At 37.0% G+C, this 17062-nt stretch overlaps 1 protein-coding gene across 1 annotated transcript in view; it reads right to left on the bottom strand.

Moving 5' to 3' along the window:
* SMOC2 (SPARC related modular calcium binding 2) overlaps positions 1–17062 on the bottom strand; it is a gene marked incomplete at both ends in the record, with an annotated part of 140668 nt that overhangs the window by 83945 nt on the left and 39661 nt on the right. The window contains 2 exons of the mRNA XM_080342548.1: positions 474–580; positions 14580–14751. Of these exons, the coding sequence (XP_080198674.1) occupies positions 474–580; positions 14580–14751 (279 nt within the window). The remainder of the gene's footprint in view (positions 1–473; positions 581–14579; positions 14752–17062) is intronic.

Below are 17062 nucleotides of genomic sequence, written 5' to 3'. Positions count from 1 at the left end.
CTGAATTCCACAATCTAAACTAAGTAAATTGGTCTCAGACCATATGCTTGTGCATAAATTCAGCTGAGAAAAGGAAAGAATCCTGTATGATTCATACTTTAGCACTAAGATATGGACTCTGGTTACAAGATCTTTGGTTCAGATCAGGAACAGTTCAGAAATTCCAAGCATTTTACCATCTGATGACTATTCAGGGGCTACAAGAATGACTCAGCTGCCTCAGCTTAGAAGAATAGGGAGTGTACATGAACAACAGTAATGTTTGGCCTTTTTGCTGGCCAACTCTGAAAAAAGAACATGGACAGCACAAAAAATTATTTTTCCTTCCATTTTTCAAAGTCAGTGTTAGCATAAATTACATTTCATTTTGAAATTACATTTCCTTTCATTACATTTGTCTCCTCTTCATCCTCTGCAAACATACATATTCTGACTTTCTGGTCATGCAAGATATTGAATGAAAATTTTTCAACCTGACTATATGTGCCATCGTCATTGCATTCTGGGATAAACACTTGTTGAAATTCTTTGCGAGCTTGTTCCTGGGTGTACTTCCTCTCAGCCACACATCTGGAAACATCTAAAGAACAAGAGAAGATAAGTCAATTGGATGATGCAATATGAAGAAAAGATAGGTGATAATCTAAATTAAGAAAAAGGAAGAAGGCTCTGAGACCCATGTAAAGAGAATCAGAATCATAACCAGTGAAAACATATGACCACTTGTATTATCTTTAGGAAAGAAAATCAATGGAAGATTATAATTTCTGGACAATAATATAGAACTGGGCAAGGAAATGGAGAGATGTCTGGAGAGACAACCTTGCTGCCCCACCTGCTGCCAAAGGGTGGAAGCCTAAACAGCGTTTCTCCTACGAAGAGCTGCCACACTGTGCCTCACAATATTCTTTCAGTGCTGGTGGCAACACCAGCCTTCTAGTGCTTGAAGAAAGGCAAAGCAGGCAGTAGGAATAAATCTGTTTTATATTTCCTACTGTGACTTTACACACCATTTACTTCAGTTAGGCAGTAATCTCTCAGTTGTGATTATAGGCGTGTTTACCAGTCAGGTAAAAAAAATAAAATAAAATAAAAATAAAAATAATAAAATAAATAAAATAAAATAAAATAAAATAAAATAAAATAAAACATACTGTACAACACAAGAGCTTGTTGGGGAAGTGATTCAATAACAATTTTGGACATGCTTAATTCCTGTTATGCTAAAATTTAGTATAACAGTTTATGATTTAGACATGGCACAAGTCAAGTCTACCACATGATCCTTTTTTGCCCACTGTGTGTTTTTTTGCACCATCTCCTGCATTACTTCATACTGTTCTACATTAAAGACAAGACAGCAAACTAGACAGATTAATTCAGTAGAGTTTCTATTGTCTACTAAATTATAGTCTCTACTACATATACTTTAATTAGGCAGCCAAGGGCTGAGAAAAGACACATAACATGAGCTGTTGTATCTTTTTTTGTTTAAAGACCCTACAAATTTTAGTCTGTTGCTGATACAGAATCAATACTTCAGGATCTGCTTGAGCTAAGCATTTTCAGGAGAAATGGGAATACTAGGCAAGCTTAAGGTAGTATTAATGATTTCAAGATGTGACTGTAACATCTGAATTAGAATGATCTCAAGCATACAAGCAGAGAAATTTGCTGCTTCTGATCCCTGTCTTGTTTAAAGACTGCTTGACAGTAACTGGCTAATTCCCTTCTAGGGCTAAAGCTGTCCAGCAATTACTTGTGAGACAGGAGTGTTGTGGTGATTTGTGAGTGTTTGTGCAGTTCTTAGAAAGCACAGGGACAGGCTTTCTTATTCATTCAAGTTTCACATTGAGCAGAATCTGAACAGTGAGGCATCAATCACTTCCTCATTAGATACCAGCAGATCTTGATAGAGTTTTGGAATCTAACAATCCCCAGGAGTATATGGGTGAGCCAGCTGAATTCCCAGACCCCCAAGCACCTTCTCTGTGCCAGTATCATCCAGACAAGCACAGAACCAGCATGGAAGCCTGGGGCAACAGCAGAAGTCCTTTGCACAGGATGAATCCTTCACTGGTTATTTCCACCAAGCTTTGTATGACTCACCTGGCAACATCAGCATAAAAAATTCCCCTCAAGTCTTAAGCAACCAGGTGTGGAAGTCTAGCATAATAAGGACAGAAACTGGTCCTCAGGATCTGCATCCTGAAAACAAAATTGGGGGCCCTTAATTCTAATCTTTGTATTGATTTCCCTTCAGGTCTTTGATTTTCATGCACTACTTCTGTGCGTTAGTTTACTCTTCTGACAGGAGCATTATGAGAATTCATGTTGGTAAGATGCCCAAAATACAAGTTGTTTCACTTTAAAAAAACCTGTGTTTCAGTCTTAATAAAGTTAATGGTATTATGCTGTTTCAGGAGGGGCATTCACAGAGATGCAATGTTACCTAAAATGGACAGAAAAGTTCAACCATGCAGAAATGTGAGAAAAACAATAAGAAACTGAATTAATTTGTACTCTAGTACTTTAATTACTTGTTTCATCAAGGTAAAATTATAGCAAATGAAATGTGAAGCTCAGGTAAAGTCTCATAATGTACACACTGAAAAAGTTTTTTGGGAAAGAAAAAAAGAGAGAAACATTTTAAGCAAACTTTGGTGTCGTAAGCCTTCTCCCGAGTATGGTTTGGTTATGCAGTACTTAATAACATGTGGTTTTAATGTAGCTAGTATTTTAACTGAAAATAAATCAATCCTTTGTTGGACCTCTGTCCTCGTTTTTCTAGAATGACATGTGGTTTAAATGTCTAAAAGGAAAAGTGATATAAATTCCATCGCATAAGATCTCTGGTATAGTACCAGCGGGGTTGTAAATTATCTTCAATATTTGAATTATCATAAAAACATGCCAAGGAGAAAGAGAAGTTCTCCAAAACTGTCCACCACTTGTTTCTAAACAGCCTCATGCTCTAAAGGCCTCCTACAAGTGGATGATCTAATATGCTTTAAAATCAACAATGACCAGTTTTAGTGGAATATAAAATTTACATTTGAAGCTTTATTTTTTTTTATTATATAATCATGGAAACATTTTAAAGCTGTTGGGCATTACTGTGCTTCAGTATATCCAAAATAAACCCATGAGGAATATCTCTTATCAAGTTAAGCATCTGAAACTGTGTATAGGCAAAATATTATTCCCACTTCTGGATTTTTATTTCACCAAGGTATTACCGCAGGCAAATAACTATGGCACAGAGATGTGGTCCAAACCCGATAGAAGAAATATAATAGGGTGGTAAGATAAAAAGAAGACATATAAAAACATTCTTCATCAGAATACTAATGAACATTAGATTATTCATGTAGAGGAGTTTAATTCCTTGCAAATATAACATCACTGAAGCCAAAAGAGGTTATAATATTTTTATAAGAAATTTGTAAGATTACACCATCTCAGCATCTACCTTCATTTCCTGGTTGCAATACCTTCTAAATCTACTGTGTGATCTCAAACAAATTTTCTATAGGAAAAGAAGAATTCAAGAGATTTAAGTGCTAGACATTTCTGTAAAATAACAGCTGAAAAAGGATGAGAAAATTAATTCTTGTGACTGTGAAAAAGACTGAAATACGAGCTCACATCAAAGACAGGAGATAGGTGTAAGGAAACCTGGCAGCTCTTACGAGGCAAAGTCAGTGATGGGTGAGATCCTCATCCATAGGGAAACAAACCTTCCATGTGGCCATGGCTCACACTTAGTGAAGCTGAATCTGGGACTCACTGTGCAAAGTCCTGTGAGTACATCCAAACAAGTCTTGTCCACAGGGCCCTCTGTGCATCTTGCACAAGTACAACTAATGGAAATGACTCACATGAATCTCAAATTAGTAGGATGAGTCTAGGCTTAAGTGGCTAGCCAGAAGGAGGTTTATAGGAATGTTGATATCTAAAGGGATGCCAATGAAGGTTCTCACATACAGATTCAACTTCCCTCTTTATCTAGAACAGGAATAATTCGGATCAGGCTAGACCCTGGTTACTTTTGAATGAAGACCAAGAATGAAATGTGGTGGGACTTACCTGGTACCCCTGCTGATTAATCAGCTGACAGCTTTGATTTTGAACATAATGGACCCTGACCAAAGCAGACCAAACTCTTTTGGGGTGAACAGCCCCACACTAGTGACAAATAACCTGAGAATAGAATGGACTCCAAGTCTGCAATGTTTCGGAAGGATGAAAACCGCTGTGCATCACTGGAAAGAGTCAGCCTTGTTTCACTGTTGCTGTATTTATATATATAGATATATACATACATATAATCTCCTTTTGTTACACTTCTGGAAGCATCTAGAGGAAAAATAAAGTGCTTGAAACTGTTACTGACTAGAATTCCCACTATATTTCTCTCCCTGGTTAAAGTATTAATAAAGGAGCCAGCAGACTCAAGCTGGAATCTGATATATGATCTGGTGAAAAGTTCATTTGCTTCTAAGACCTGCAAAAACCTGGCTGAAATTAGGCCTTATTTGCCTATATTCAGACAATTGGAAAAACTAATTTTGCAGATATATATGCCCAGTTGTAATTTTAAATTATGTCAATGCCTCAGTGAGAATATCCTCTGAACTCCAGGTAAATGGGCTTTTACATCCCAAAAGCTTGCTGCGAAAAAAAAATTCTCCTGTCATAGAAAATGAGCATGAAGATGTATAAGCTTACCTCAAATTGGCTCACTTGAATTGTATTAGCTGTCAAACTGGGTTGGTACACGGCTTAATGCTTTTTAGCACAGTACATTCGCCAGTGTATTGCTTGTACTACTGTGGCTTATCACCAGGACTGTAAAGGTTGGTTTAAGGTTTAAGAAGAAGAAAGCATCCTGAGGTATGTAACCAAAGAAAAAAATAGGTGCATGGGAGTGGACAGAAATACACAGAACTGAGAAGATTACAGAGTTGTAGGCAGCTGTTTGAGCAGCTCTTTCTACATTGCCCTAGTGACAATTCTGGCTTCCAGAGGAGACCAGCCTCTGGAAAGCACAGGTGACATATAAAGCCATCTTAATTCTGTGCTAAGCTTTGATACACAACAAGGAAGACTTTCACCTATGAAGTGCAGTGGCACAGGTACAGTGTTGCAGGATCCAGAACTAGATTCTGTCGTGCATTACACCTGGGAGCACAGGACTTCCTGCAATAGCACTGAAGTCAATAGGAAATTGCAGTACTCAAGGAAACTCTGGAAATAGATTAGCCTTACAGGCAGCACACAGTGACTTGGAACTAATCTCATTTTATGCCTTATTTCCAACACTACAGAACCAATAATGAAGCTTTGTAAAAAAAAAATACAAAACATCCATCAACTTCCATTCCACTGGCTAACCATTGAATAATATAACACAGAGAGAGGCTTATTACTGCAAAGTAGAAGTTTATCATTAAAACAATGACACAAACTCATCAAAGATGTAAACACCATCTCTGAAGTGACATTTAATACAATTGAATTTACAGGGGCTCCACAGGGAGATCTAGCCCAGATTCTCTCATGGAAAAATAAACAGTTTGCCAAAAGAATAGATATATCTCCCACAAAGATTTTGATTTAGTTCATCCAGTATTTCTTGGTTTGTCATATATTTCAGTAAGAATAAAAGTACCTTTCCCAGTCCCAATACACTGAACAGACATTGCTTTCTTTCAAAGAGATTACTGTGTGTGACATGGGCTTGTTATGTATTTATGCATAACATACACTTCACAGTTTGTTAGTTTATGGTAGATAGAATATCCCACTGAACAGATCAGAAACATTTACCACTTTGTTAAAACTACTTATAAAGTGGTTAAACTTAATCGTTTGAAGAAAAAGTTCCCTTGAGGGCTTTCCACAGATACTTAACTTTTCTTATGCTAAAGAGAAAGCTTTTCTAAAGTCACATAGATGTGAACAAGCAGACCTCGCATAGACACACATAATCCAAATATTTCTTACTGTTTCTCTGTAGGTTTCCCTTCTTGCCCCTCCATTATGACAGAATACATATACATTTACTTGCCCTTAAATTTAGAAATACACAATGTAAAAGCTGTTAAAAGTTAGCTATCCACCTGAGCACTTTACTGAATTCTCTTACTAATGAACCACATTTTTTTTTTCTACTTCTGTGTTTCTTTCTCACTGTTACACCGTTTTGCTAACGGGTGCTGGTATGATAAAAGCAAAATGGTCTTAATTTGTAGTTAACTTAGCACAAAAATGTTTTATTCAGAGCACAAGATACTGTTTGGTTTTTTATGGCATAAGCTACTCATAACATGAATATTTTCTATATTTGACCTAGGTCAATCTATATTCCAAAGAACTGATCATGTCTACCAACAAAGCGTATAAATAGCTGTAGTCTCTAGTGATAGGAGACACACAGCAAGCCATACGTTCTCAAAGTTTCAGTTTCAAAGATACAGAGATTATTAGCCTCTTGGGTTGGAAAAGATGTCAGTACAGACATTTAGCCTGACATAGCCATAAAATAAAGACTTGCTGCTTCATTACAAGGGCTGGCCAAGTCTTTCGCTATTTATTTTTATTGCTGCATTCTGGATTCAAACAAAACAGTAGAGCAATCCTAACCTAAACTCTCCTTTATTGGCATCTAACAGAGGTAGGCAGTGTGGGGTTTCTTTTTTTGTTTGTTTTGTTTTGTTTTGTTTTTCCCACATTTTGCAACCACCCAGCAATTTAGATAGCTAAACTTTAAGATAAAATAAGGAATGCTGTGCTGGATTCCTTCTTGTCATGACAATATTTCTCTCAATTCGCCGACAGTCACATTTAGAGAGACACAGTTGGACTAGAACTGAATTAAATATATGCAAGAAAACCTAAAGCTACAGCTTTCTGATTTCTTTACATGCTGAAGGCTATACCAGGCTTTCTGAGCAGAAGAGAGATCTGATCAAAAGCTTGGAGCAGCCTAATATGGGTCAATTTATAATTCTCACACTGAAAATCTGAGAAAGCTTACAAATATTTGTGGTTCCTTCTCTTCAGTGCAGTATTTTGCTTTAGTACTAGGAGTTTCTACATAAGATGCTTTAAGATGTTCATTCTATATTAAACCTGAAACTTAAATTGAAAATAATGCTTATATATATTTGGCTTTGCAAATTCTGCTTGAAGAAGTATTATCAAGAAAAACTGAGGTTTTTTTAAAAAAGATATAAATTCCACCTCAAGCAAAACTGATGATACTATTCTAGTGTTTGTCCTGTGTTCCATTTACAAGTAGACACATTTAAAAGAGTGAAGGGTATTCCACAAAAAGTATCCCAAATGTACTTAAAACTTCATCCACACTCACTAAATGTCAACTAGAAAGTGTAATCAGAAGGCAACTCTTGTTGCTTTCAGAGACTATAGAAATTATAACTTCTGTATGTAGATAAATTTTGTTCACCAAGATGTTGAGTATTTTGTTTCTCAAATTAACAGTTTTACTACAGTGGCTTGATACATGACATCTTGACACACCATAAATGAAGGCTCAGAAATAAAATTAGGTCAGGGCTGAACAGTGTTTGTACCAGGATTGCCAGCATTACGCTCTGGAAACTTTCAGTCATCCTATAGATTAAACACAGTGTCTACAGTGAGAAAATACATCTGAAAAAGGAGAAGACATCTCCTGGCTAAAAGTATTTTCAAATACAAGTCTGCCCTATAATATTTTTTTTTCCCCAGCAAGCTTATTTTCAAAAAAACCCAAACCGATACCACTTCTCAACACCTTCTCATTTAAATGTATTTTTTCCTAAACAATTTTTAAAAAAAGACATCTCTTTTTTTTGTTTGTTTGGGTTTTTTGTGTTTGTTTTCCTCATAAAGTATGAGGAAAATATAAAAGGGAGAGGAAGTAAAAGAGAGGTGTTGAGGATATGTGAAAACCGTTCTGCTTTCAATCTGTAGCCTGTGCAAGCTCTCAGTGTGTGCTCATGTTAATTTTATAGACTGACACCTTGGTCCACTCCCACTTTCACTCATTTCAGTTAGGAAAATAACCAAAAAACTCTCTATGTCTTTCTCTTTCCAAATGAAATGTGTTGGGAGCATGTTCTGCCTTCCAAATGCAGCCCACAGGGCTGCCTTCCAGGCAACAGGTGAACTGGCCAAGCCAATGTCCCTGCCCACGTGCTGGCTTGAGGGACGTCCTCAGGCCCTGTGAGCACACATCAAGCTCACACCCAGCTCGCAGGCAAAGCTGAGCTTGAGGGCAATCTCCGTGAGAATACAGGATAAGATGTGCACTCAGAAACCATGCCCAGCATGTACAATACAGTCCTTTAGCTAAGAGGCGACAGTAACATTACCCCAAAGGATGCTTGATTCCATGAATTTTGGGAACAAGATTAATCTATGAGCCCAGTGGTGTCATCCTGTCTCTTTACAGGGAAAATGACACAAGCATGTTTATCCAAGGACAGAAATGTACCTTAATTCATAACATCTCAAATCATTCAAGCATGTCCTTAATTCATTCATTAAGTCATTGCACTAATAATTCAAATGAGCTAAAATTTTCACTTTTGCTTAAAGCCCAATTTTAATTAAGCAAATGGTGGCTGTTTCTCTCTTTAAGGCAAGTAAATAGCAAATAGTAAAATACTTGTTTATGGGAAATTCCACTCATATTTTGATGTGCTCCAGTTCTTTATGTGAATTGTGAGAATGAAGATAGTACCTTTTGTTATGTCTATGATAGCCCATAAAAGAATGGCATTTCTAAACAGCCAGGCTCTTTAAGATACCATAAATGAATTAAGCTAAACATGAGCTATCTAGGATTTCCAATGGAGAAAGGGGATCTACATAGTTACAGAATAACAATGACAGCACTTGTGTGCTATGACTGCCCTTGGTGTGCTCACAAAGCAGCAAGGTCCTGCTGGAGCCACCTCTGCAAACACTGAATACATGCTCTGAGTGCCAGCTAGACTGGCTAGACTGTATGCCAAGCCACTCACGACTTAAATATCATTCTGTGTAAAGCTCCTTGCATTGCTGTTTTGAGTATGGACCACTCAGAGTTGTGTCCCAAGTCCAGTTTAACAGTTACCTATAAACCCAGGTTGCTGAAGCTACAATTTTACAGTGATTGACAATTTTTCTTCAAGAAGAAAAGAAGGAAAAAAAAAAGAAAGGTATTTTTGAATCCATTATCCTATAATTCTTGCAGACCACTTTCAGGGCATACTTTAGTTAAAACAAGAGGAGCTCCTCTTAACTAACTCTATGAGGGACATCTCCATGGAAGACAGAAGCTTTGTTTTTCAGGTGAAGCATCCTCAGTAGCCACAGACATCTGAAATTCAGTCACAGGCATTACACATGCTCTTCATCTTCCTCCTGACAAGTTGCCTAAATTTCAGCAAACATTCATATAAAGAGCATAAATGCTTAAATTGAAACTACCACAGATGATCTACAGTGTCATCTGTTCCACGTCATCCTTACGTCATTAGCAGAACTGCAAATTGAACTGCTGCTGGCCACTAGTCACTGTTCACTTGATGGTCCAGTAGAGAAAAACTGTGGTCCTTCCACTAGACACTGCTGTCACAGATATTGCTCTCTTTGAACAAGATGCAACCAGCTAGCAGATTTTCTACTCTGGAGTAGAAGTTGCTGAGATGGGAGATGAAAAGCTGTCCAAGAGGAATGGAGTTATTCAGGGCTTCTGAACTATGAAAACCTTAATTGATCCGACTGGAAAAATCTTGCAGTAACCTAGCTAGGACTACAGCTGGTCATCATGTCAAAAAACCCCACAGTTTCATTAAAAAAAAACTCTAATCCCACTCACCTCCATCCAGCATCATTATTTCAGGTTTAAAACTTAATACACTTTATTTACTGTCATGAAAAAATACTTGGAAACTTTACCATTATTTGAAAACTGCTGCAGGAAAAATATGAGTTCACATTTTCAAAATTCTGGGGAAAAAATTTGTTCAGTAGTGCAGAACAAATAGGGTAGCAAACCTGATAGAAGATTTCTATTGATTTTACCATAGAGGAAATGGATAGGAGTTGCAGAAATGTGTTGAAGCATTCTCTCATTTTTTTTTGTACCCATAACACAAATTTTTCATCACAATAGAAAATTTGAATGCTCTTTGTACAATGTCATTCTACAGTGATAAGACTAAATGTTGCAGAGTAATTCTGAACACTTACAGAAGGAAGAGAAAGCAAAACAAAAGAAAACAGACTTTTTCAAATGGGTTGTACTAGATGCTTCATGAAAAAAAAGCCAAAACAACCTGTTTCAGGTAGTCTCATCTATCATGACTTGTGACAGAGGTTCAGCCTTACATTTATAAGATAAAGGAGATCCTCAATTGGTAATGCATCTCCCATTTCTCCTGGGGAAGATGTTTTTAGCCAATATCTTGTGTATTTCTGTTTCCATACAAGCACAGCCTCTTAGAGCAACCTGTATCTTGTAATAAATCATGTAAAATCCCCATTAGATGTATAACTGTAGCTACTGGCCCTGCAGGCGACCACAGAGCTGGGCAACACTCACTAACCATAATGGCAGCAACATCATTCAGGGATATTAATTAAAGGGTTTTTTTCCTAAGAAACTTCAACTTGTACTTTTTGTATGTAATGATAAAGATTATAAAATGCTCGGTTTTGTAGCCTTCTTTTGTGACATCCAGAGCTCTCCAGTCCCATCCTTACCCTCTGTTGTGGAGGGAACAACATCCTTATGCTGGAGAGCTAAAGGAGTTGTGCCCAAGTTTGTATTAGCGATAGGAATAGACATGCCCTGGTGCATACCAGTGCAGTCCTCTAAGAGTAGATAGGCTCTGTTGTCAGGTTGACATACCTTAAACTCCTCTAAGAAGGTGATTCTGTGCATGTTGCCTGCTGGGAACAGTCATCTACAGCCCATCTAACCCCTGAGTCACATAGATACAGTCCTTGGGAAAGCACTAGCTGGCCTGTATGCAAAGTGCAACAGAGAGTTCTGTACCACCTTAACTGTGTAGGCAGTCATACTGTGTCCTGACAATGCCATAGACTCTGTGTCTTACTGAGCAGCTTAAAACCAATTATATTTATTTCCACTTCTCATGTATTTTGTCTCTTTGGCTGTGCTGGGCCAGATTTACTGTGAAGCATTCATGTGTGTTTGTATAGTGGATCCCTATCACAGGTGATACTTAAACAGCCACCCTAACACAAATAATATCTCTCAGCTGCCAACATACATTTATTTATTAAGTTCATAATCTTCTTGCACAGTAAAAGTCTGCATCAAGCAGGTGGCAAATCTCCAGAACTTCAGAGTTTAGATTTTGTTTGGAAAAATGTCAAAAAATGTAGCTGTTCATCTACAGTGTTCACAGATTATTCAAGATCTTTGAAATTGCAAAAGTAGGCTAGAAATTTTATAAGCCTGTAACTTCTTATAGCATTTGCAAGCTTAGGAATGGATTCCAGCACTGCCTGGAAGTGGACGGGGGAAAAAAAAATAAATAAAAAAGTAAAAGGAAAAAAAAAAAGGAGAGAAATATAAAATTTTGTAAGGTCTTCAAAAAAGCCACCTATCAGAGTAGTCTATTTTGATGCAGTTTTTCAGAACTGAGAGGAAGGTTCAAGGTTCATTCATTTCGGTGTTTGCTTAAGCTGTTTCAGTCTCTGCTACAGCCACCATCAGAAAATAAAGAAATAAAGAAAATAAAAATATATAAATGCTGACACTGTTGTCTGTCACTTTAGCTTTAAGGTTTATGCCCTAAAAATGGTTTATTTTACAATGCAGAATTACCTGAGCTGCCACTGTGAATGACCCCTGAATTAAGAGAGGAAAGGAAGCATATTTAAAGCAAACAGTGCCTTTGTAATTTTAACATTTAAATTACCAAAAGTCAATAGAACCGACAAATGTTGAGAATAGGTGACAGTCAATCTAAATTTGGCTTTCAGAAGAAGAGAAAGCAGCTGTCAATCTGGTGGTGATGCAAACTCCCTTATGAATGTAAAAAGAAATCACATTTCTGAATATATAAACAAGAAACGATAGACTCAAAATTATGATAAAAGGTTGTCAACATAAATTGTCAAGGTGTTTAGATTTCTAGTGAATAGACTGAACTGAAGAAAAAGCTGGTCACCATGTATCCAACTAATTAAAATGATACCTGGAAGTTTTTAATTTTCAGACAAGATTTTTGTGAAGTGAACAAGGATTTTTACCTGAGAAGAAGACAGGAGGAGACAGTAACTAACATAAGACTGTATTTTCTGATCAATGATGGATGAATATAAGACAGTTTTAAAGTTGTGAATCCTATACAAGGAATCACCTCTTTTGTTCCTTCACAACTTCCATGTGCAAACATGCATGTTTCTTTCACTGTTTTTTTTATTTTTTCATTAACAACCTCAAAATTTGATTCAAAAGCAAGGTTTTAATGTGTGGTTTTGCTCTGATTTTTGGGGGGGCACATGAATACTTCCAAAAGGATTTGTTTTCATTCCAACATGGAATGAAAACAAATTCTGAAACCTTGAAAGATGCCCTGAAATGGAACCATTGCTTTTTGGTTAGCCCTACTAAAACAACCCTCGTGCTCTTTGATTAAGCGTCACCTGCAACAACAAATTTTGCAACTTAAAATCAGCTAGCTCAAAAGACATCTTAATCTGAGGACTTTCTTAGGTCTTCAGAAGAATATTTGATGAGACTATCAAGAGTAGCTCTAGCAATGTTCAAACTGAAACTGCAGCTAGGTCAACAAATCTTCTTTTTCTTTTCTAAATCTTGTTCTCACAGCTTGAAATATTTCTGATGATTGCAGACATGGGAAGAAGAAATATGTTGGTCACTTCAAGATTTAAGACTGCTTTGACTGAATAAGAAATAGTATGAGAATTTAAAACTGAAAGAGCAGTGGTCTCTTGCTGATATTGACCAAGTATATTATTGGCAATCATGTGTCTATTGCCTATCAAAGGAAAAATATTTAAACATTAGATTGATATTTACATTCATTTAATTGAAAGATTAAAAGCATCTCATCAGTAAGGGCATGACATGTACTTGCTATTAGCAGCCGTTAAGCTGCTTAAAGTGTCTAATTCCAAGTCTACAACTGTACTGATACACTACACATTAATAAAAAAACAGCAAATGAGCACTTCTCCAAATAGTAGTTGTTGACCACAGAAAAATTTTCCAGCATTGCTGGGGATGCCTTTGGTAGGGCAATTCAATGTATCTTTATGGAAAAAAATTCTTGCAGCTGACATTTTCAATACAGTAAGATGAAAAACATTCTGCGAAACTGATTTCCATAAAAGTGTATAATGCTGTAATGTATAAAATGAACAAAGTGCACAATAATTTTCTCAGTTGTTCATGAGTGTAACAAAAGCTTTGGCTCAGGTAGCTTCATTATGTTAACCTTTTTTGCAAAAGTAAATAGATCCATCAGCTAATACAAAGGCTTATTATGGAAGGGCTGAAGAATTAGTATAGTGTTTCATCTAGGCAGAAGATGAGACAGAATGTCTCTTTGAACCAGTCTTGATGCTTTAGAGGTTTGCTCAAGGTAATGGAGAGAGATGATGTGTAAAATTGCCTCCTAGAGGTTGAATTGGTGTGGTCCCTGGGGTTTTCTTTCTTCTGCCCATGTCTTTTGGACAGAGAGAAAGGGAAAGTCTTTATGGCCACTGCTATTCTTATATTTTAAAAAGGAGATCATTGTGTTGGGAATCACCCTATATTTCAGTAAGGCACTGCATTGTCTAGCACCAGGGTACTCTAAAAGTTGAAGATTTAACATTAAATACTTGTAAGTATTGGAACTGAAGTGCTGGGGCTGCTTATGCAGTTTCTCTAAACAGAAGCAAAACAGTGGATGATGTAGGTAGGTATAGCATTACAAACTGTTACAGGGAATTTCAGAATTATATTATTTCAGGGTTTACACACATTTCAGTTAAGTAAAAAAAAATTGTACATACTTATGTTGGGGGATTAGAATACATTTTAAACCAAATCAAAACAACAGTACCCAGTCCTATCCTTCTTTTTTTTCTTTTTAAATTTTCTTTTTCTGCCCAACTAAATAATTACAGTTTGGAAAGACAAGACTGAATTTGACCATCTCTAACTCAAAATACCAAACTGCAGTAGGCAAGAAACCATAGGGAATAACAATCCTGAGAGCTACTACAAGCCTGACAATAATATAGTCCTTTAGAAAAAAGGACCTAACCTTACAATTGCCTTAATAGTGACTTACTGTAGTGTAAATGGATGGGGGAGTCATATTTTTGATGGTGGATAAAGATGATTACCTTTTTGTAGCCTGTTGTTACAGAATTAACAGGATGGATTTCCATCTACTTGCTTTTAGACAACTCTTCAAGTAGAGCAATCCTAGTTTTCAATACTTAGACGTTTTCAAAACTGAGACGTTTTCAAAAACTACTTTAAGTCCATTATTTTTCACTATGGTCAAGAGAAACTTTGATTTGCTCACCTTTGCAGTTGCCCCGGTAGGCTATTTCCAGCTGAGGGTCTTTGCATTTTGCTCGTTGAAATTCACACCGGGACAGAAAAGTTCTTCCATCAGATGCACAGAGTGATTTCTGAGGGGAACCTGCACAGTCCAGGCTGCATTCTCTGTCTTTGTCTTGGTCCACTCTCAGGAACTAGAAAAAAAAAAAAAGTTAATGTTGTACGAATGCTATTGGCATGCAAAAACTGCTCTGTGACCCCCTTTCCCAGGAAACTCATGCAAATATTACCCAAAACTGAAAAGAAAGTTCTGTCTTTTTAGCCTATTCAAATAATAGTTAATTCATCATATCTGGGGTTATTCAGCTGCTGCTTTGAAATGGTAGTGATTGCAAGATTTCTGTAACATACACTAAATCCACTATTGCAATTAGGAACTCTCTGAATCTCCTTCAACCATTACAAAGCTGAAAACAGCAACTTGGAGTCTTAGAGCAAAACCAGTGATGGCAGGAACATTCTTCACAACAAAAATGAGATGGTAATGGAAACTTGTCTATTTTGTTAGCTGTGCACTAAGTAGCCTACAATAACAAGCCAAAAAGTCTATTCTAAGATCAATAGGATTTTTAACATCAATACTCATCTAAAATTATAACCATAATATGTTGAACCAGTCTCAGTAAAAGAGACCTGAAGAGAAAATGAACAAGGTAGGAGAACCTTATGAAACACTTTATGAAACAGAATAGATCATTTATTCTTGTAATGTCTGTATTCAAAATCTAAAGACTCCTCAACAAAATAGAAATTTCAGATGTCTTTTATAGAAATATTTGTATTTATGCATATGCTTGCCTATAAAAGTAGATGCCAAGACTGAAGAGAGATATGTTATAGCTTGCAGTTTTTCCAGTGAGATCATTCTTACAACATACACAATGGAGTCATTTGCCATTTCAAAGTGCCCCATCATGGGTGAGCAGGAAAGACAAAATCTGAGCCGTGTTGTGTGCAGAAGAGACTTGAGTCAGATAATTTTTTTTCATTTGTTACCAACCAATAAAAACTTGTGACTCCTGTTTTGAGCATTTTCTGAGTCTTGGCATGGATTTTCCATAGCTGAAATCCCTCTAGGTGTGTCCCTGCCCCAGTGTAGTTCACCCATGGGTCACAGTCCCAGGGGGCTGTCCTTATGCCAATGCGGGTAACCTGTGGTATACAGTGGGTTTTTTGGACTGGCACAAGGCAGTTCTCTCACACTGGAGAGATGTGCAAGGCCCTTGCTACTCAAACCCTGTCAGTTCTGCCCATTGTACTACCCATTCTTCCTTTATCAGAAATTCAATCTCATCTCCTCCAGAAGAAAATGCATGGATATAGGCTGACAGAAGTAATTTATGTTGTTCCCATTACAAATATCCACAGATGCTCCCCTTTCTACTTCTGCCACAAAACCACACCAAAACTGATCTAACTGTTCATCCCTCCACCCCCAAGACCTCAGGCACAGCTGATGAGTTTGGCATCATCCTTGGCACTGTGAAAAGTAGGAGCTGCTCACCCGGAAACATGCTGCCAAAAAACTAATCTGTTCTGATGTTGCTGCATGCCAGTCAAAACCAAAGACAGTACTTTATCTTCCAAGCTCCTGAAAAGTGGGAACTAGGGACGAGGTGAACTCAGTCCTCAGATAAATTTCTCTATCATTCTGCTGTTTCTGAATAAGCACAACATTAAGCAAGGCATATAGCTACCAGAGATAATTATTCTAAGCATTAGTAGGGACCTGAAAAAAAAGGTGTTAATCCAGCTGAAGTACTGGTCTCATTGGTGCTACTTCATCGTCATAAAACCTAGGTACAAAAAATTCTGAACTTCAGATTAGAAATTGAGACTGGTAGGAGGTAAATTTCAAGGGAAAAAAAAAAAACTAAAAAAGCAAAAAAAGGACAAAAAGTAGTATTTGAGCAGGAAAGAGTAGCACAAGCTACACAATTCAGAAAACATTTGCTAAATATCGTTTCCCTGCATGCTATTACACATCAAAAAAAAAAGTATAAAGAGAGTCATAAATCTCTGTAATCTTCATACTTGAACTGTGGTCTATTTGCATTTCCTACCACTTTACATGAGGAAACACAGATGCCTTTCTGGAGACTATGCCTGAAAAGGGAGAGACAATCTCAAAGGTATCACTTTAAAATAATAGTCATGTGGTTGGATTTTGACCAGAATTTTTATGTTTTAGTGGCACAGTAACATAATAAGCTTCAGAAGCAAATTATTCACAAATTACACAAAACCCCAAAACTTTTATTCCTGGAATTTAGCTGTAGAGCTCTAGAAGTGGGGAAGAGATGTTCCTTCCCTCCCTCCCTTTAGTGCTATTTCGAAGATCCTTTTTGTTGACACAAATCAATAATCAGCTGAACTGTGTGGGAAGGGATGAAAACTAAAGTCATCTCCCTTTACCTGCAAAATGAGCAATAGTGAAGACAGGCT

Source organism: Nesoenas mayeri (assembly GCF_963082525.1).
Source record: "Nesoenas mayeri genome assembly, chromosome: 3".
NCBI lineage: Eukaryota > Metazoa > Chordata > Aves > Columbiformes > Columbidae > Nesoenas > Nesoenas mayeri.
The sequence above is the reverse complement of the archived record's forward strand: the minus strand, read 5'-3'. Positions and strand labels throughout refer to the sequence as shown.